Raw genomic sequence first — 22800 nt, 5'->3', positions numbered from 1 at the left:
ATCTTACTGTGTCAATTTCTATGTGATTAATGACTCTTTTTCTTGACGTCCCACGACGTTTTTCTCTTGACTTACAACCCCGTTGTGTACCCAATTCTTAAATTTGACAACCATTTATTACATTCCCACGGTGTCTTTCTCTTGAATTGCAACACGTTGCGGCGCCAATTTAATATGATTGGCGACCATTCGTGTGTACCTTTTTCCTCATTTCGCACGGCGCCTTTCTCATTATTTTGCTCCACTGTTGGGGGCCAATTTCATGACATTATGACCTTAATTCCGTCATAACCTTAAATTATTGTAAACACATCTGTCTATTTAGCACGCATATCCTACTGCTGGTTCCTAACTTGACATTCTTTGGTCATAACCAACGTACACGTGTACCTAAATCTCTCTTTGACATAGCATACAATTCACTGTCACCGTAACAAAATCAGTATTTCACACTACATGGATCACATCTCGAACGTAGGCATTCATCACTGATTGACTACCTATCTATGGATTTGTCATTCATATACGAAGATTACCTACCCACCTTTGCTCTAATTCAATACACCACTTTCGTCGCTTCATTATTTCGCACGGAACAAATTAACAAATCATATTACACTTACATATGAATATAAAACATTACTACACTAATTTAAAAGTAAGACATATCTGAATTCAGCAGCTCCAGTCGTCGGCATATGTCCAGCTGACAGGACATACGGATCCGCCTCCTTTTATTTCCCTAGGTGAATGGGAAATACTGGCATGATACTCCTCTGGGCTTAGTCATTTCTCGGCAGGCAACGTCATCCGACGGTACCCATTTGGGCAGTCTGGCCTATCATCTTCTTAGAACAGCTTGCTCATCTCTGGACTAGTTGGAATAAAATAGCAAACAGAATCAATTAGCATTGCCATCATGAAAACCCGTGATAATCTGCTTAACGCGAAAGATTGCTTCCTTTGAAAGAGTTGATCTACTTGACAAATAATAATCTTGGGGTAGTATAATTATATGACTTGAAATGAACAGAATTTTCTCCTTTATCTGTCCAGGAGTTACTATAGGATTCCCACTTCTGTAGTTCTTTAACTTGGGTGATATCGAGTAATACGTCAGCAGAGACTGCCGTGACGTAAGCTTGACGTAGTTTATGCTCGACTTTCCACGTATCTTAAAGTTCGCGGAACGAAATTAATAATCTTCTGCTTGATTTGCGACGCAACTTCCAATAAATCTGTTCTTTGTTTCCGCTGAAATGATCTTATGTCGATACCCTCTTTAAACTCTGACGTAGTTGCTTTCCGTCTTCGACTCTGATTTAGAAGTAGCAATTCAATCTCGTTTTCTTATTTTTTTCTTCAATAATTGTTAGTAACAATCTTCCCATTTGTTCTTTTTCACTGCCTTCTGGATCTAAATTCTTTTCTCTAGCGCCTAGGGTAAATACTTTTGCTTTCGCTCGCGGTATCATCAGACATTTTGACGTTAATTATTCTCGGAGACCTGGACTCCATCTTTGTACTTCTTACGGACGGAACTTCTTATAACAGTGAAATGGCACAGTATTAATTTATAGGGGAAAAGGGAACCAGCAGAAACGTTTAGGTCTGTATTAATTGATAGAGGGAAAGAGTAATGTTTAGGCCTGTATTAATTATTAGACGAAAAGATATCTAGCAGTAAAGTTCTTTTCCTGTATTAATTTATAGAGGGAAAGTTGAACGTTTAGACCTGTATTAATTTATAGAGGGAAAGCGATCCAGCAGCAACGTTTAGGCCTGTATTAATTTACAGTGGGAAAGACATCTAGCTGTAACGTTTAGGCCAGTTTTATTTTGTAGAGGGTAAAAGACCAGGAGTAACGTTTAGGCCTGTACCAATTTATAGAGGAACAGAGTAACGTTTAGGCCTGTATTAATTTATAGAGGAAACACATCCAGCAGTAAGGTTTATGCCTGAATTAATTTATAGAGGGAAAGAGATCTAGCAGTAAGGTTTAGGCCTGTATTAATTTATAGAGGAAAAGAGATCCAGCACTAACGTTTAGGCCTGTATTAATTTATAGAAGCAAAGAGTTACGTTTAAGCATGTATTAATTTGTAGAGCAAAGAGATCCAGCAGTAACATTAGGCCTGTATTAATTTACAGAGGGAAAGAGATCCAGCACTAACGTTTAGGCCTGTATTAATTTATACTGGGAAAGATTGAAGTTTTGGCCTGTATTAATTTATAGAGGGAAAGAGATCCAGCAGTAAGGTTTAGGCCTGTATTAATTTATAGAGGGAGAGAGATACAGCACTAACGTTTAAGCCTGTATTAATTTACAGAGGGAAAAAGTTACGTTTAGGCCTGTATTAATTTATAGAGGGAAAGAGATCCAGCACTAACGTTTAGGCCTGTATTAATTTATAGTGGGAAAGAGATCCAGCAGTAATTTTAGGCCTGTATTAATTTATAGAGGGAAAGAGATCCAGCAGTAAGGTTTAGATCTGTACGAATTTATAGAGGGAAAGTGATCCAGCAGTAAGCTTTAGGCCAGTATTTATTTATAGAGGAAAAGAGATCCAGCAGTAACGTTTAGGCCTGTATTAAAATATAGAGGGAAAGAGATCCAGCAGTAACGTTTAGGCCTGTATTTATTTATAGGGGGAAAGAGATCCAGCAGTAATTTTAGGCCTGTATTAATTTATAGAGGGAAAGAGTAACGTTTAGACCTGTATTATTTTATAGAAGAAAAGAGATCCTGCTGTAAGGTTAGGCCTGTATTAATTTATAGATGGAAAGAGATCCAGCAGTAAGGGTTAGGCCCGTAAAATTTGTAAAGGGAAAGAGATCCAGCAGTAAGGTTTAGGCCTGTATCAACTTATAGAGGGAAAGAGATCCAGCACTAACGTTTATGTCTGTATTAATTTATGGAGGGAAAGAGATCCAGCAGTAACGTTTAGGCCTGTATTAATTTATAGAGGGAACAATCCAGCAGTAACATTTAGGATTGTATTAACTTATAGAGGAAAAGAGATCCAGCAGTAAGGTTTAGGCCTGTAATAAAATATAGAGGGAAAGAGATCCAGCAGTAAGGTTTAGGCCTGTATTAATTTATAGAGGGAAAGAGATCCAGCAGTAAAGTTTAGGCCTGTATTAATTTATATAGGGAAAGGGCAACGTTTAGGCCTGTATTAAAATATAGAGGGAAAGAGATCCAGCAGTAATGTTTAGGCCTGTATTAAAATATAGAGGGAAAGAGATCCAGCAGTAATGTTTAGGCCTGTATTACTTACAGAGGGAAATAGATCCAGCAGTAACGTTTAGGCTTGTATTAACTTATAGAGGAAAAGAGATCCAGCAGTAAGGTTTAGGCCTGTATTAAAATATAGAGGGAAAGAGATCCAGCAGTAAGGTTTAGGCCTGTATTAAAATATAGAGGAAAAGAGATCCAGCAGTAAGGTTTAGGCCTGTATTAAATTATAGAGGGAAAGAGATCCAGCAGTAAGGTTTAGGCCTGTATTAATTTATAGAGGGAAAGAGTAACGTTTAACCGGTATTAATTTATAGATGGAAAGAGATCCAGCAGTAAAGTTTAGGGCTGTATTAATTTATATAGGGAAAGGGCAACGTTTAGGCCTGTATTCATTTATAGAGGAAAAGCGATCCAGCAAGAAGTTTTAGGCATGTATTGATTTATAGAGGGAAAGAGTAACTTTTAGTCCTGTATTAATTTATGGAGGAAAAGGAATCCTGCTATACGTTTAGGCCTGTATTAATTTAAAGAGCGAAAGAGTAACGTTTAGGCCTGTATTTATTTAGAAAGGGAAAGAGATCCAGCACTAACGTTTAGGCCTGTATTAATTTATAGTGGGAAAGGTTTACGTTTTGGCCTGTATTAATTTATAGTGGGAAAGAGTAACGTTTAGACCTGTATTATTTTATAGAAGAAAAGAGATCCTGCAGTAAGGTTTAGGCTTGTATTAATTTATAGAGGGAAGCGATCCAGCAGTAAGGTTTAGGCCTGTATTAATTTATAGAGGGAAAGAGTTACGTTTAGGCCTGTATTAATTTATAGAGGGAAAGAGTTACGTTTAGGCCTGTATTAATTTATAGAGGGAAAGGTATCCAGCAGTAAAGTTTAGGCCTGTTTTAATTTATAGAGGGGAAGAGATCCATCAGTAAGGTTTAGGCCTGTATTAATTTATAAAGGGAGGGCTCACTTTAGCCTGATCAGTCAGTCACAGGTGAGTATTCAGCCTGGCTCTACACGCTGCCGTAGTCGTCAGAGGCTATCTTCGAGTAGTTACAGTCTTCATGCGGAACTTAAACCATCACGGCCATACGGGACTTATGAATTGTACGCGCGTGAACTCTAAAATTATTAAAAGTCTTTCTGAACATGGACTTGTGATATCTGTGAGTGTTAAGGAACAAATTATCCTAAGTCTTTATGAACAGTGACTTGCAATTTTTACCGGTGATGAACTCTGAAATTATTCAAAGTCTTTATGAACATTGACTTGTAATTTCTGCCAGTGATGAACTCTGAAATTATTCAAAGTCTTATGAACATTGACTTGTAATTTTTGCCAGTGATAAACTCTAAAATTATTCAAAGTCTTATGAACATGGACTTGTAATATTTGCGAGTGTTTAGGGACAATTTATTCAAAGTGTTTATGAACATTGACTTTTAATTTTTGCCAGTAATGAATTTTTCAAAGTCTTGTGGACATTGACTTGCACTTTCTGCCAGTGATGAACTCCAAAATTATTCAAAGTCTTTATGAACATGGACTTGTCATTTTCGCGAGTGTTAAGGAACGAATTCTTTTAAGTCTTTATGGAGAGTGACTTGTAATTTCGCCAGTGGTGAGAAACCAATTATTCAAGGTCTTTATGAACTTTGACTTGTAAATTCTGCAAGTGACGAAGAACTCATTTTCGAAGTCTTTGTGGACATTGAGTCCATCAGCCACATTGGACTTAGGTGATGAGTGATTACCTGCAACATCGTCAGAGACCATCGGAGATCATCCAGAACATCGGAAGTTCGAGACTTACTCATACACGACCAACCTGGGTGTTCTGGCCTCATCTTAACGGAGTATTTGGCATCTTCCGGAACGTGTTCCAGCCTGTTCGGCCCGGTGAGCTGGAGATCCGGACCATTAAAAGGACGATGTTGAAGACAACCCCTATCTACAATGAAGTGATGTGCAATTTGATACGCATTTCATGAATAAACTCTCATTCAATCTGATTAAATTTCTCTTGTAGATAGGACCCTGCCTCCTGTACCAAGCCCTAGCTAGTGTCCATCCAGTTTCGCCCTGAGAACTATTTCATGCTTACGTTAAAATTAAAATCTTAAAGTCGGGCTCTTTTACTGGTACAATACTGACCTGAGCAGTTTAACGATTCCCAATTAAGATGTAGCAGACGATGCTTTAAAATACTTGGTAGATTACGTCGCCTACAAGTGTAAAAGCATTGACAGGTCGTTGGGAAAAGAAACGGATATATGTCGTCTTGATCCGAAACTATCCTCTGAACAAGACTGGATCACTATTATTTCTAAAGGTGGCCTCACTTCTCCTTCCCCTGAGTGGTTGGCTACGACAATGGAGTTTGAAGTTATTTTTGCTTCCTTCCACGGACACTGTATTTCAAGGTGCTACAAAGTAATGGAAACATTAATATCGACTATACACTCGAAATTTCCCGAAGTCGATAGGAAAATCATTGCCTTATATGTAAGGACAAGGACTTTAATTCGTAGGTATCAGACATTTGAACAAAAAGGCCAAATGGGAAGCAATGAAGAAGAATGCAGTAAAAAAGAACCTAATCTGGGTTGTATCTCCTTAACGGCCATAGATTACATTTCCTGCCTTAACATAAAACATTAAGCTTTAGCCGATGACAATGTCGCTAACTTCACTTTTTGAAGGATATTTTAAATATACCGTGCCAAAACCCGCTGGGCACAGTATCCTGCTAAGTCGTGGTAGCCTGCAGATAGTGGAAGGATAACCTTGCGAAATCCACATCCGTCTTGTCTGATAAAGAAGAAAAATGTTAAAACAATTTTAAGAACTACTAATTCATTGTAATATGATTATTAACAAACACACACACACACACACACACACACACACACACACACACACACACACACACAAAACCCCATGCATAACTAAAGGCCGGTCTCAACTGTTTAACATTTAACACCAACATGTTAAATTTAACATGTTACAGTTGACATGTATATTGTGATTGTGTCTTCCAAATGACTTTGTATGTTAACTCAGAATGTTGCGCTCCAAGACATGTCAAGTCAGTTCGTTGTTCGTGCGATGTCGGCAACTTCCACGATGTTTCCATGCCAACACATAACCTAAACGACGTGCTCCCTGGGATGTCTCATCAGAGAAATACAGCCGACAGTTTCCAGGAACTCGAAAATATCTATAATTGCTCCCGCGAGTAAATCGAAAAAAAAAAAAAAAAAAACTAGCGTCCCTCCGCTCCCAGTACAGTCGAGAATTGCAGAAAGTTCAGAAAATTCGGTAGTCGGGAGCGGACGAAGTTTATACTTCAAAGTGGTTTGCTTTTGAAGCAACGAGCAGAGTGAGAGGAGGAAATGTGCCTAATAAAACTGCATTTATAAATCATAACAAGAAGAAACAGTGGCAATAACAAAGGTCAATTCCTCTTCATCTGAGTCCATTGTCCTTATTTAAAAATACTAGACACCATCTAAATGTATTACCATAAATTGATATGATGAACTAGGTACCTGTATATAAACAAATAATGTCAAGTTTAACATGTTTATTAAGTGTGGACACAATGTTAAATGAAACAGTTTTTGACATTTAACATGCTGATGGTGTCACCAGTTAACATTTAACACGTATGTTGTTGTTAAATGTTAATCAGTGGAGACGGCCTTAAGGCTTACGAGGCTGGCACATACATTATGCACTATAATTTGCCCTACAATAAATATTTTCTCTGATTCATTAATCATTATCATGATTTAAATATATGTTCCAAGTCATGAAAGAAAAACATTCCAGTTTGAAATAGCAAAAGAAACGATAAATATTACTTTGCATTCAGCGTTTAATGCAAGAGAATATTACAGACCGCAGATGGGTTCTTCCCGATGACGTCACATCTCGCTGACCAATGGCAGCACACTTGCCTGGAATGGCCTACCTGTTTTCGAAGTTCCTTGATTGTTTAAGAAATCTTGCTCGTGGACAGACGAGAATTCTTCTGAATGACCTACCTGTTTTCTAAGTTCCTTGATTGTTAAAGAAGCCTTGCTCGTGGACAGTCGTGAATTCTTCTGAGGACGCAGAGCACAGTTTATTGCGAAACGTTAAGAATTTCACCTTATTTTCTTGACACGCCACAAGCCCAAAAGCCTATACAATATCATTTCTACTACATACTGTTCTTTCGGAACAGGATGTTCCGTTGTACTGTTCATTTAAAGATCAGTTCCGATTCCGGAACAGCTCCAAAATAACTGTTGTGTAATTTTTATTTTTATTTTTGTTGCCCTTCCAATTCTCTCGCTGTTGCCATAGTAACAGGAGACAGTGTAAACAATTAAACATCGCAGACGGCAGACGGCAAGTAGAACTTAGCGGATAGCTATGGAAATGGATGAAGAAACTCCAAGTTCACGGTCAAGTGAGGGGGCCGTCCTAGGATTATCTCGTGTTGATCATGAAGTTCCTGAGGGACACAGTGTTTTAGAGCCCGATCATCCACTGATGAAGCATTTCCAGGCATCTTTGAAAGTCCACTTAGAACGACAAAATAGTCGACTTGCAGAAGAACTTCTTGAACTGGTTCGTCTAACAAGCATATATTTTGGTAATTCATACGACGTGAGGTGGCCATGATCGTTAATGCCACTGGGTACTCCTCAACATGTGAATTATGTACATTATACCAAGCATTTTATTGGTTTGGTAAGGCTATAACTAAGATTCTTGTAACATTTAAAAAGAGGTGGATGATGGCCATAATTTGGTATTTGGGGTTATGAAATCTGGAAAATAAATAAAATTAAAAATCTGAGAAAAAATAATCTAGGTTAATTCAGGAGCCATTATCTCAGTTGTTTTTCAACCAAATGCTCTTTAAATGTTCACACATACTGACAATGGATATTTGTTTAGTTACCTTAATGTTTCATTAGAATTACAATAGAATCTAAGAAAAATATGATTCGGTCTCAACTGTTTCTCTTTTTTTTTTTTTTTTTTACATTTTGTGAATAGATTTTTTTTCTCCCAGCCTGTTACTAAATTTTGGAAACTATTTTAGGTTAACATTCAAGAACCTACTATATAAGTTCATGTAAAATGGTTTCAGAGTTATAGGTACATAAATATTCAAAATGTATGGTTATGGGAAACAGCTGACAAAGATAACAGTATAGGCCTAATCTACATGTTTATGTGATTTTGATTCTTCATTTATCCTCTTCAGGTTCGTTTTTCTGCTCCCGGCCTCCCTGGTCATCAGTTCAGTGAACTTTTCTGCTTCCCGTACATGCATCTTGTCAATAGTAAAGAGAGAATTCTCCATGTTGGGTCCATATTTTATTCCCAAGTTCTTCAAGAGATTGAACCTAGCTTTTGCACCACCATTGAAGCAGATTACTCCATATAGAACACCCATCTTGAGAGTATCTAGTTGTACAAGAGCATTTGTTTGGTATTCTGTCCCAAATACAGTGATTAAAACTCTCATTGGGATTCATTTGGCTAGGAGTTTTACATCACTCAGATCCCTAATGGTAAGCATTTCTGCCTCAGGAAGTGAATGTTTATGATGCCAGTGTTTTCTGGTACCCACACCACAAGTCACTACCCTTTGGACAAAGTTCAGACATTTGACATGAGTGTGGCACACAATTCACTGATACACCATTTTCAAATGGCCAATGAAAGGTATTACAGGCGTAGAAACCCCAACAAACTATATATATGGATTCAGAAAACATTGGAGAATTTTATGGGACCAAAATTAAAAAATAAATTTTTTCATCATATAAGAATACTTGGAGTCCTTAAGGCACTGAAGTCTAAATGGTTTGACACTGAGGTTTGCCGGTTTGAATCCCGTGGGTTGAAAAAAATGGTCACCATCAGAATGTTGATCACAGCAATTATAATAAGAAGTATTTCTTATCCACGTATTCAATACAAATCACCTTTATTGGTGTTTACATTTTTATGCGAATAATTCTTCTAAGGGACATGTTACGCTCTTATAAAGAGCATCTTCAGCCATTAATTTTAATCTTAAAATGATGTTCGTGAACAGTTGTAAACATATTAAAAAGACAATAGTAAAAATAAAAATTACAGTATTACATCACATCTAAAAAACAACTTTAAAACACAACATGAGGAATGTTGGCTGGCAAGGTAGGAGAGTTGGCAGTATACAATTTCTAATCACTAGATTGCATGCCAAAAGCCTCTCCGCAGTGCTCATATAGAGTGAGGGCATATGACGCTGTTGATGGTGATTCGTCCGTCGGATGGGGACGTTACGCCTTGAGGAGACTCCTTAGTGCTATTCGACGGGAGTAGGCTACGTGTCGGCACCAGATTTCGCCCTCTCCCTTCCTACTGTCATCTCATTAACTCATTTCATCTCATTAACTCCTGTGATGAGGTTGACGTCAGGAAGGGCATCCAGTCATAAAACCCGCCACGACAGATCCATCTCACCTCATACCCGACCCCGTAGGGAAACGGGACAAGGGCTGGACAAAGAAACAAGCATAGGATCTGAGGTCTTCCCAAGCCCTTAAACGTGGAATTTTCTTCCATTTCCATATATTTAAACTCTTATGCTTAAAGGAAAAGTTACAAAGGAGTTGAGGAAGAGAAGTTGTGCATTGACATATGCAAAAATATTTTACATCTTCATTACAGGCTGCAACCAGCTCTGTGGCTTACCCTCCCCTTCGATGACCTCACCTAACTTAGCACGAACCGTTATTCCTATGTGTTTGTACCAGCAAACATTGAAGTCAAATAAATATTAAAGTTTATTTATTCCACCTGTTCAATACATAAAAAAGATAATGAATTAAAATAAAATTATAGGGACATGTTTCGCCCTTTAATTATGGGCATCTTCAGCCTTAATCTCAAACTGAAAATTGATTATAATCAGGTACCTGATTGTAATTAACTTACATATGAATGTGAAGGAAATGTGCGAAATGGTTGACAATAGAAAATTCTAAATTCCCATGGAGGGAATTAGATATTTTTCACCAATAGAGCATGTCAGAAACATATCAGAGTAAACACCTGAAAAGCCTTACATCTGATATGTTTTTGCATGCTCTATTGGTGAAAAATATCTAATTCCCTCCATGGGAATTTAGAATTTTCATGTGGAATTGCTAGGCGGGCAATAATTCCATTGTGGAGATTTATCTCCCGTATGCAGTTATCAGACTGTGCCTGTTATATAGGCTTCTGATAAGTTCACCTGCATACACCCAGCATCAGTGGGTAGGGTCTGACACATCCCACTCTGACGAGTCTAGTGTCAGACCTAAGACGAAACGCTGGTTAATGGAGCAAACGCCTGAAAAGCCTTACATCTGATATGGTTGACAATAGTTGTGAAATTCTTAATATCAGGCCTTAATAAAGTCTAAAATACAAATATTCGTAAAATTATACACTTTCTTGAATGTAGTTAAGAAATTCTTGAAATGAGGCCTTAATGAAGTTTAAAATACAAGTAGTCGTGAGTGTATACACTAGAGGAAACTTTTGGATCTTAAACAGATTGAATGTCACTATAATAATCACATCAAGTGGGGTTTATAATAAATGTGAAGTGATAAAACTGTAGTTTTCTAGAAGCATGAGAGAAGAAGAGTGCTTGAAGGTAAGTTGCTGTGTTAAATGTTAGCAGGAAGGAACGGCTGTACAAGAGACTACAGCTTGGTACTCCAAGTCTGTTTGTTAACTTTGAATGAAGTTTTTAATGCAAGATTGAAGGCAGTCAGACAATGCATTCCATCGAACTTCCTGATTGTCCTCCTTCACTTCTAAATTTTGAATTGGAAAAATGATTATTGCTTCAAGGTCCACCCAGCTTAGATGATTACAATTGAATCGGCCGGTGCTGAAAAGCATTAAGTCAGTTTTCACTACTTTTCAGGAGAGAGAAAAAATGTAGTTATTCAAATTGAACTAACCAAACACACTACATTGTGAAGCAGTTACTCCAGTTATATTTTTGTTAGTGGAAGGTCAATTTTAATTTAATCAACAATCTTGAAAACGTGACTTAATGTCTTTGAGCTCTGTGGTCATACAGCAATCCATAATCAATATTTGACATGATATTTTGCCTAAAACTGTATTTGTAACATAAAAATACCTATATCCTGTACAAAGTATAATTTACAACAGCACTCGTGGCGTGGAACCTTCTAGATATTCCCTCTCATTTGCTGTACTTGGTTGCACAAAATCAAATGCTATGGCAACAATGTTCTTGTTATCTTGGCATAAGGTTTTCATTTCTTGTAAACATGTATAAAATTTACGGCTCCTACGGCCAACATTACGGCGCTGAAAGGCCTTTCTCCTCCGATCGTGCTACATACAGCAGCATTTTCTAGCATAAAGAGATGGCTGATGCCGTTCGAAGGCCCTTGGTTTAATACTTCAGAATACTGGAGATGTGCTTTTCAGCTCTGGATGATTCAATCTTACGATGAGAAAGCCAAGAATAACGGTCGAGAGGATTCATCGTTCCGATCACACAACACCTCATAAGCTGCGGGCCTTCGGGCTGAGCAACAGTCGCTCGGTAGGCCAAGGCCCTTCAGGGCTGTTGCGCCATGGGGTTTGGTTTATCATTATTATTACAGAAGTATTTCTTTATGTTTGCGGTGTTGTTGGTAAGATGAGCAGAGCAGCCATAAGGTCACGTCTCCAGGTTTGGTCTATCTCTGTTAGCATTGATGACACCATCTAAGCTCCCATCTTGTTACACCATATGCGCATATGTGGTAGAAGAAATAAAGTGCAACAAAAGACTCATAGTATAGAAGAAGAGTGGAAACAAGGTGTGAGTCAGCGGGGTGAGTGGCTCAGACGGTTAAGGCGCTGGCCTTCTGACCCCAACGTGGCAGGTTCGATCCTGGCTCAGTCCGGTGGTATTTGAAGGAGCTCAAATACATCAGCCTTGTGTCGGTAGATTTACTGGCACGTAAAAGAACTCCTGCGGAACTAAATTCCGGCACCTCGGCGTCTCTGAAGACCGAAAAAGTAGTTAGTGGGACGTAAATCAAAATAAGATTAATTATTAAGTGTGAGTCAGTCAGGGAGGGGAGGAACAGATGACACTTAACGCTCAGCCTGGAATGATGAGGAATGTACGAAGTTGGAAAACACTAAACAAATGAAAAAAAGAACGAAATAGCGTATGACTTTTAGCGCTGGGAGTGTCCGAGGACAAGTTCGGCTTGCCAGATGCAGGTATTTTTTTATGTGATGCCCGTAGGTGACCTGCGCATCGTGATGAGGATGAAATGATGAAGACGACACATACAGCCAGCCCCCGTGCCAGCGAAATTAACCGATTAAGGTTAAAATTCCCGACCCTGCTGGGAATCGAACCTGGGACCCCTGTGACCAAAGGCCAGCATGCTAACCATTTAGCCATGGAGCTGGACACTAAACAATTTAACAATAGTGAAAGGATAAGGAAGCGAAGTTACTACGTAAATCCCTAATGGCTGGCACCCGTGCTTCGCTACAATATTCTACATTTATACACATATCGAAGTAAATTACTGTACATGCAGTGAATGAGATGCCTCTTAGCGTTATCCAGAAACAGCAGGGGGATGTAACCATACGTTGTTTCCATTGTAAAGTGCGAGTTACGGAGTTGTGATAACGGCAGGCTCACTTGCTTACTGCCATTCACAATCGAGTAGGAAAGTTTTCATTATAATGGGAGGCCCCATTACCTACTGCACGGTCGCAATCGGTTTTGGGGAGTTTTCGTTACAATGGCAGGTGCCCTTTCCTACTTCCAGACGTATAACAGTTGAGGAGTTTTTATTACAATAGCAGGCACCTTCCCTACTGCCAGTCAAAATTGAGTTATGCTGTTATCATTATAATGACAGGCCCCTCTTCTTAATGACAATCACATCGAGTTGGTGACTTTGTATTATAATAGCAAGGCCACTATGCCTAATGCCAGTCACATTTAGATGTGTAAATTTGTTTAGAATGCCGGGCACACTTGCCTACTCCCAAACTCAATCGGTTAGGGGAGTTTTGAACAAAATTGCATGCTCCCTTGACTTCTGCCGGTGAAATCAAGAAGGGAATTATTTATTAACTACAATGGTAGTCCCTCCTTACTAATGCTAGTTGGAGAAGGATCACATTCCTACTGCTAGTCAAAGTTGGTGTAATGATTACAATAGCAGAGAGCACTATTGATGTAAAATATTAATTATAATGGCAAACACATCACTACAAATCGACTTCAATGAATATATATAGATTGACATACGAAGTATATGCATGTTCACAATATTGGAAACCTTCATTTACAGATCAACTGCTGCTAAACGATACATCATATCGACAAACGGATTGTATTGATGGTTATGAATTTCATGTTTTTGGTCCGTATTGAACAATATATAAGTAATAATAATAATAACTTAAATGTTTCCACCTTTTCAATATATTGTATTGAAAAGGTGGAAACATTTAAGTTATTATTATTATTACTTAAACGGATTGTACCATAAAGACACCTCATTTAGTGGTCTTAATGGCTGGTCTTAAGATATTTTCTTGAGTCTCATCTATTTATGGGTAAAATTGAGTTAGAAACGTTGAATAGGTTGAAATTGTTAGGAGTTTTATATATTTCCACAGTTTCCCGTATAATCCTAGACCTGTAGTGTTTACTGTGGGTAAGAGCTCGAACATCTTGGAACATGACATCATGATGCGACGATAGAGGGCGTGCTCAGCTATTGCTGACTTGTCTGGCTGGTTGAGACCCTGGGGTGTACAAAATTACTTCCCTTAAATTCAACCTCAGGAACAACCATGGCTACATTTATCTGACATCCGACCCACATGCAGAAAGACCTCTCTGTTTATGTATGACAGTGTTCTTGCTGTGCCAGTGAATTTGCTTATTATTATGAGTTTCTTTGTTGTTAATATTTAGGAATTTAGCATTTATTAATTAAGTTGGTAGTCAGTCTTTGTTTTGGTATTCAGGATGTAGTGAAACATTTCATATGCTTTTCCTTTAAATTTCAAGTTTATTTCTTGTAGTCGTCAGCCAGTGCACAACTGATGTTTACTACACTCTCCACTTGGGAGTGTAGCTACACAACTTCAGTTTTCATTCACAGTTCGCTCAGTATTATCGTAAAGAACATTTCCGTGCGAGTTACAACTATTGTCATCACTTTATATCCTGCACTACCTTGTTGGATGAAGGTATTTATGAGCGGTTAGCTAATAATAATAAAGTTCATATATCCCGGTAATTGCATTTCAAGTCCCTGGAGGAGTAGTAGTAGTAGTAGTTTTGATAGAAATATTTGAGAAATTATTGTAGACAACCTTGTATGTTTCAGTAGGCCTAATTAAGAACACTTTTATTCTCCGTCCCGGGGAGTAGGGAAAATAATAGTAATCCACCAGCTGTAATAATCACATAACCACATTTCAGTAGAATTGTAGTGAAGATAAGGTATAATATATTAGATAGTATCTTGCCAGTTATATTCGTGTTTTTCTTCGTGTACGGCAAAACTTTCGATACTTAAGCATTTAACCAAACGCAGTGTAGTGTAGTGTAGATACATTGTAGTATAGATTCAGTACATTTAGATAGCGCCGTATCTTGCCTGCTATATTCGTGTGTTATCTTTCGTGTGTATCTATTAGACCGTAATACTAATAATAATTTGTCTAAGCATTTAGCTCCGTTGGTAATCTTTGAGCCTACAGTAGTTCTTGCAAATTTCATTTCTGCTGTGCTTAGTAGTGACATACGGTACAGTACCGGTATCGTAATTAGGATACGTCTGAAAGTAGTTTAAAAATTACTGTAGTGTACTCTACAGTAGTATACGAGTAATATCCTATTAGAATTTAGTGTGATTATTTTATTATTGTAAAATATTTGTGTAGTACTGGTATAGTAGAAGTATCCGTAGAAACTCTTACTAAAATACTGTTGTTGTAATTAGGATAGGCTTAATTGCAGTTTGGAATTGTGTAGTTCTTGTGTAGGCTATTACTTTCGATATTCAGTAATTAACAGCAGTTTTTATCGTGTTAGGGGTTGTAGGATAAAATAAAATAGAGCACGACTAAGTAGTATTGTAGTGTAGTCGTATATTAATTACCTTATTGTCATGTACTATCCCAGACAATATATCCCTCCGTTCATTTATTTTTTGCAAATAAGTTATTTTATTTTTAATTTAATTTTTTTCCCCGTAAAGAATGGCTAAGGAGCGTGAGTGTACTTCCTGTGGGTGTGGTGAGGCATTGAGGGGTATGAGGGAGGAGTTGGAAAGTTTGAGGGAGATAATTAGGATTCTCACAGAAGACAGGAAGGAAGATGGGACTCCCTCAAACAATGTACAGGTTACAGTAGGTGTACAAGAGGGAGGGGAAGGAAAGGGAGGAGTTGTAGAAGACAGGTGGTCTAATGTTCTAAGGGGAAGGAGATTGCAGGCTAAGGGCTCTATTCAGGATCAGAATTCAGGACAGGTGTCTGTGCGAAATCGGTACGAGTCACTCCAGGTAGAACAACAGAGGGAAGATGAGGGACAGGGAACTGTTGCTGAGATGCGTGGAAGTAGAAGGAAGGGAAAAGGTAGGAAAGGGAAATGTAGAGTAGAGGATAGGAAAAGACAGGTGGAACAGGGTCATGGGAAGGAGAAAAGGGAGGAGGAAGTAGCTTCTGCATCTATCAGGAAAGACAGGACTGCCCAGGAGGGGAGGGGATCAAATGAGGTGGGTAGGGTTTAGGCTCTGGTCATGGGGGATTGCATCGTTAGACACGTGGGGAAAGTGTGTGGAGGAAAGGGAACCTGGGTAGAATGTTATCCAGGAATTAGGTTGAGGCAGATGTTGAGGAAAGTAGAAGAGAGGGAGGAGGGGAAGGAGAAGGTGGTAGTGTTTCACGTTGGTACCAACAACGTAAGGCAAGTTGATATAAGTACCAACATAGTTGGAGATGTGTGGGATCTGGTAAATGCAGCACGGGTGAAGTTTAAGAAAGCGGAGATTGTTATTAGTGGAATATTGTGTAGGAGGGATACTGACTGGAGGGTGATTGGGGATTTAAATGAGACTATGGAGTGGGTATGTGGGAAACTGGGAGTGAAATTTCTAGATCCTAATGGGTGGGTAGGAGATAGGGATCTGCGCTCGGATGGCCTTCATTTAAACCGCAGTGGTACGTATAAGTTAGGAAATTTGTTTGGAAGGGTAATAGGGAGGTACATTCAGGGAAACGGGATGGCCTAGGGAGCGGTGATAAGGGAACAGGGAACTGGAAATCAAGTAGGGATGACATAAAATTGTTAGTGTTGAACTGTAGAAGTATTGTAAAGAAAGGAATAGAATTAAGTAATTTAATAGATATATATTTACCAGATATTGTAATAGGAGTTGAATCATGGCTGAGAAATGATATAATGGATGCAGAAATTTTCTCACGGCACTGGAGTGTGTATCGTAGAGATAGGATAGGAATGGTGGGAGGGGGAGTGTTCATTCTGGTGAAAGAAGAATTCGTAAGCTACGAAAAAGTTAAAGATGAGACACATGAAATTCTAGGTGTAAGGCTCATTTCTAAAGATAATAGGCAACTTGATATATTTGGAGTGTACAGATCGGGAAAGGGTAGCACTGACGCGGATTCGGAATTATTTGATAGGATAGTCAGCAATGTGGAAAACGACGTGGAAAGAAATGTGATTGTAGCGGGAGATCTGAATTTGCCAGATGTCAATTGGGAAGGAAATGCGAACGACAGGAAGCATGACCAACAAATGGCAAATAAGTTAATATGGGAATGATAGCTGATTCAGAAATTGATGGAACCAACCAGAGGGAAAAATATCCTGGATGTCGTGCTGATAAAACCAGATAAGCTCTATAGGGAAACTGAAGTAATAGATGGTATTAGTGATCATGAAGCTGTTTTTGTGGTAGTTGAAAATAAATGTGATAGAAAGGAAGGTCTTAAAAGTAGGACTGTTAGGCAGTACCATATGGCTGATAAAGCAGGCATGGGGCAGTTTCTAAAAAGTAACTGTGATCGGTGGAAAACGGTAAATAAAAATGTAAACAGACTCTGGGATGGGTTTAAAGAAATTGTTGAGGAATGCGAAAACAGGTTTGTACCTTTAAGGGTGGTAGGGAATGGTAAAGACCCACCTTATTATAATAGAGAAATAAAGAGACTAAGAAGGAGGTGCAGACTGGAAAGAAATAGAGTTAGAAATGGCTGTGGAAGTAAGCAGAAGTTGAAGGAACTTACTAGAAAATTGAATCAAGCAAAGAAGGCAGCTAAGGATAACATGATGGCAAGCATAATTGGCAGTCATACAAATTTTAGTGAAAAATGGAAGGGTTTAAGGCAGAAACAGGTTCCAAGAAGGACATTCCAGGAATAATTAATGAACAAGGGGAGTGTGTATGTGAGGATCTTCAAAAGGCAGAAGTATTCAGTCAGCAGTATGTAAAGATTGTTGGTTACAAGGATAATATCGAGATAGAGGAGGAGACTAAGGCCAAAGAAGTAATAAAATTTACATATGATAACAATGACATTTACAATAAGATACAAAAGTTGAAAACTAGAAAAGCGGCTGGAATTGATAAGATTTCTGGAGATATACTAAAGACAATGGGTTGGGATATAGTACCATATCTGAAGTACTTATTTGATTATTGTTTGGTCGGAGGAGCTATACCGGATGAATGGAGAGTTGCTATAGTAGCCCCTGTGTATAAAAGAAAGGGTGATAGACATAAAGCTGAAAATTACAGGCCAGTAAGTTTGACATGCATTGTATGTAAGCTTTGGGAAAGCATTCTTTCTGATTATATTAGACATGTTTGTGAAATTAATAACTGGTTCGATAGAAGGCAATTCGGTTTTAGGAAAGGTTATTCCACTGAAGCTCAACTTGTAGGATTCCAGCAAGATATAGCAGATATCTTGGATTCTGGAGGTCAAATGGACTGTATCGCGATTGACCTGTCAAAAGCATTTGACAGGGTGGATCATGGGAGACTACTGGCAAAAATGAGTGCAATTGGACTAGACAAAAGAGTGACTGACTGGGTTGTTGTATTTCTAGAAAATAGATCTCAGAGAGTTAGAGTAGGTGAAGCTTTGTCTGACCCTGTAATAGTTGAGAGGGGAGTTCCTCAGGGCAGTGTTATCGAACCTTTATGTTTTCTTATATATCTATATATATAAAATAAGAGTTTTGTCTGTACATTGCTCAGAATTTGAAAATAATGGTATTTCTGTATCGGTCATGTCCATAGTAACAAGAAAATGCACTTTTTACTTTTCCGTAATTTCTGTCTGTCTGTCTGTCTTCTGTCTGTCTGTCTGTCTGTATGTATGTACACGCATCACGAGAAAACGGTTGAAGAGAATTTAATGAAAATCGGTATGTGAAGTCGGGGGATGAGCCTCTACAATCTAGGCTATAAATCATTTTACTCACGCTGAGTGAAATGGTAGTTTAGGGGAAGGCCTAAAATTGAATTCACAACTATTTATGTTATTAGTGGTCTAATGAAAATCTGTATGTGAAGTCGGGGGATGAGCCGCTACAATCTAGGCTATAAATCATTTTACCCACGCTGAGTGAAATGGTAGTTTAGGGGAAGGCCTAAAATTGAATTCTCAACTATTTATGTTATTAGTGGTCGTATTTTAAAGAAAATGGTTATGCAAAGTTGGGGAATAAATTGCTACAATCTAGGCTGTCAATAATTGTATTCACGCTGAGAAAAATGGTAGTTTAGGGGAAGGCCTAAACTTTAATTCTCAAATATTGTTGTTATTAGTAGTCCTATCTTGATAAAAATCGGTATGCAAAGTCAGGAAATAAGTCGCTATAGTCTAGGCTGTAAGTTATTTTATTCACTCTGAGTGAAATGGTAGTTTAGGGGAAGGCCTAAAATGTAATTCTCAAATATTTCTTATTAGAAGAGTAGTCGATGAATGCTAGATAACTAAGGTTATATAGTATTAAATTTCCTATTATTCATGTCTTATACATTGTTACCGTACTGGCTATGATCACCAAGATATTCATGAATTTGAATTTTTGTTACTAAGTCCATATCAGCGCAGAGTAACGAGAAAATGGGTAAACAGTATTTAATGAAAATCGGTATGTAAAGTCGGAGAATAAGAAACTACAGTTTACGGTATAAAATATTTTATAAATCACAGAGTCGAAAGAAAACTAAATGTGTAGGCCTACAATATAGAAAGCTCATAACACTGATCAACAATGACATTACATTGACCATTGTTTGTCGTGATGTGCTTTGTGTCTTCTGTTGCCCCTCATCTCCGGTAGATAGGATTACTGTTGGGTACAGAGTACTTTTTATTTGATTTCCGTCGCACTGACATAGATAGGTTTTATGGCGACGATGGGATAGGAAAGGGCTAGGAGTGACTTAGGCCTTAATTAAGGTACAGGCCCAACATTTGACTGGTGTGAAAGTGGGAAACCACGGAATATCATCTTCAGCACTGCCGACAATGGGGTTCGAATCCACTATCTCTCGGATGCAAGCTCACAGCTGCGCACCGCTAACCACACGGTCAACTCGCCCAGTCGGACAGAGTGTAACAGCCTGCCTGAATATTGATGGGAAGTAGCTGGTGAGTTAGATAACTTTCTTCTTTAGCATGCCATTCCCCTGGATTATAAATTTTCTGATACTACTGGTACGTAACACACTGGATCATCATAGGCTTTCCATTTGATCGAGTATTTTATATGATAGCATTGCTTTTAATCGCTACATTCATACTTACGTTTTTTTTCTTTACGTCGCACTGACACAGATAGGTCTTATGGCGACGATGGGATAGGAAAAGCCTAGGAGGTGGAAGGAAGCGGCCGTGGCCTTAATTATGGTACAGCTCCGGCATTTGCCTGGTGTGAAAATGGGAAACCACGGAAAACTATCTTCAAGGCTGCCGACAGTGGGACTCGAACCCACGATCTTCCGATTACTGGATACTGGCCGCACTTAAGCGACTGCAGCTATCGAGCTCGGTACTTACGTTTTTGTAATGACCTATGTTGATTTCAGTTAGGAAAACCACAAAGTCAGTCTTTCTGAGAATCCCGTAGCGAAGCACGGGTACATCAGCTAGTATAAATGATATGAGTAAAGGAGTGGAATCGGAGGTAAGGCTTTTTGCAGATGATGTTATTCTCTATAGAGTAATAAATAAGTTACAAGATTGTGAGCAACTGCAACGTGACCTCGAAAATGTTGTGAGATGGACAGCAGGCAATGGTATGTTGATAAACGGGGTTAAAAGTCAGGTTGTGAGTTTCACGAATAGGAAAAGTCCTCTCAGTTTTAATTACTGCGTTGATGGGGTGAAAGTTCCTTTTGGGGATCATTGTAAGTATCTAGGTGTTAATATAAGGAAAGATCTTCACTGGGGTAATCACATAAATGGGATTGTAAATAAAGGGTACCGATCTCTGCACAAGGTTATGAGGGTGTTTAGGGGTTGTAGTAAGGATGTAAAGGAGAGTGCATATAAGTCTCTGGTAAGACCCCAACTAGAGTATGGTTCCAGTGTATGGGACCCTCACCAGGATTACCTGATTCAAGAACTGGAAAAAATCCAAAGAAAAGCAGCTCGATGTGTTCTGAGTGATTTCCGACAAAAGAGTAGCGTTACAAAAATGTTGCAATGTTTGGGTTGGGAAGAATTGTGAGAAAGAAGAAGAGCTGCTCGACTAAGTGGTATGTTACAAGTGATGAAAATCATTTTTCGTCCGTATTGAAAGTTTCATAAACTGTATATAGGATAATATCTTTTGGAAATAAACAAAAGATATTATCCTATATACAGTTTAAGTGGTATGTTCCGAGCTGTCAGTGGAGAGATGGCGTGGAATGACATTAGTAGACGAATAAGTTTGAATGGCGTTTATAAAAGTAGGAAAGATCACAATATGAAGATAAAGCTGGAATTCAAGAGGACAAACTGGGGCAAATATTCATTTATAGGAAGGGGAGTTAGGGATTGGAATAACTTACCAAGGGAGATGTTCAATAAATTTCCAATTTCTTTGAAATCGTTTAGGAAAAGGCTAGGAAAGCAACAGATAGGGAATCTGCCACCTGGGCGACTGCCCTAAATGCAGATCAGTATTGATTGATTGTATGCTAGTGTTGTTCACCTCAGTAGTTCACACAGTGTCCTTCTGGGAAGAGAAACTCATTTGGGCAATGTTGCGTGTCTGAACTGGGCAGGAGCGAGCCTAGCGAGTGTGTATTCATACAAGCCGTGCCATTCTGTTGGTGAAAACTGCGGCATCGGTATGTCTTCACGACCGGTTGCTTTCTTTGCTCGTAGATAGTCCTTGGCGGGAAATTGGTAGAAAAAAGAGACGTTATTGCGTCCATGACGTGAATGTTGATCATGAGAAGTATGAAGAATTTCACACGTTATATGACGATATTGGGAATGATAAATGACATTCTGGAGATATTTCTGAATGAGTGCTAAGACTACACGTGCTACCATAGCCAAACAGAAAACGAGGTATGCAGTATTACAGCAATACATATGTTGACTTCCAGCTCAAGATTGTGCATACAACCCTTGAGCACAGTGTCCTCAAAACGAACAAGTTTGTTTCAACTCGATCAGCTCAGACACGCTCCCGTTGGTCCGCAACTTGCTCGGTTTACACACACTTTGAATATCCCCTGCTGCTACACATGTTTCTCAGTGGTGGAATCGGTTTGGCTCAGACACACTCCACTCCGCTTGCAGTGTAAAAGCCGCCTTACGTTTCTTACGTACTGATATCACTTCATGTTAGCAAGGCTAATTTTTATACCACTGTATGTTCATTGCACGTATTTTCGAGTTCCAAGATATTAGACTGCAGGCTTTTAGCACAATCTGCCATAAGACCAAGTCCTCCTTATAGGCCAGACTGCTTACATTTCCACCTAACTGTATCCCTCCCTGCCACTTTATACCTTTCGGCAGATGATCCTTGTAGACAATGAACAATAAAGGTGAAAGATCTAATCCCTGTAAGTACCTTGAACCAAGAAATCATTTTAACATCATCTCATAGTCCCTCAATACGGCTAATACCTTTTCCCTTAAAACTCTTTCATATCTCTTATCTAGATGTACAAAACATGTTCCTCTTGTAGCATTTTTTAATTACTTGACAAATACTGAGAATGTAGTGCTGACAGTCTCTCCGTGGTGTGAAACCACAACTTTCAAAATGCCTGTGAGCCTTGCCTCATGTAATGATCAATGAAGTACATCAATAGTTGTTACCATGCTTATAGATAGGCTAGGTGTCATGCTAATGCTATTTCATCTCGGCGTTCCCATAATACTTCACCATTTTAGGTCTAATTTAATCTATTGCTTATGACTCTAGTTTATGATTTGTCTGG

General features: G+C 38.6%; 1 protein-coding gene across 1 annotated transcript in view; it reads left to right on the top strand.

Annotated features, from left to right (window-relative positions):
• The first annotated feature begins 7364 nt into the window (after window positions 1-7364).
• Window positions 7365-22800, top strand: part of l(2)41Ab (lethal (2) 41Ab) — a 443174-nt gene continuing 427738 nt past the window's right edge. The window contains exon 1 of the mRNA XM_068228208.1: window positions 7365-7860. Coding sequence (XP_068084309.1) covers window positions 7663-7860 — 198 coding nt within the window. The 5' untranslated portion in view covers window positions 7365-7662. The remainder of the gene's footprint in view (window positions 7861-22800) is intronic.

This window comes from Anabrus simplex, chromosome 6, assembly GCF_040414725.1.
Source record: "Anabrus simplex isolate iqAnaSimp1 chromosome 6, ASM4041472v1, whole genome shotgun sequence".
Lineage (NCBI taxonomy): Eukaryota > Metazoa > Arthropoda > Insecta > Orthoptera > Tettigoniidae > Anabrus > Anabrus simplex.
The sequence above is the reverse complement of the archived record's forward strand: the minus strand, read 5'-3'. Positions and strand labels throughout refer to the sequence as shown.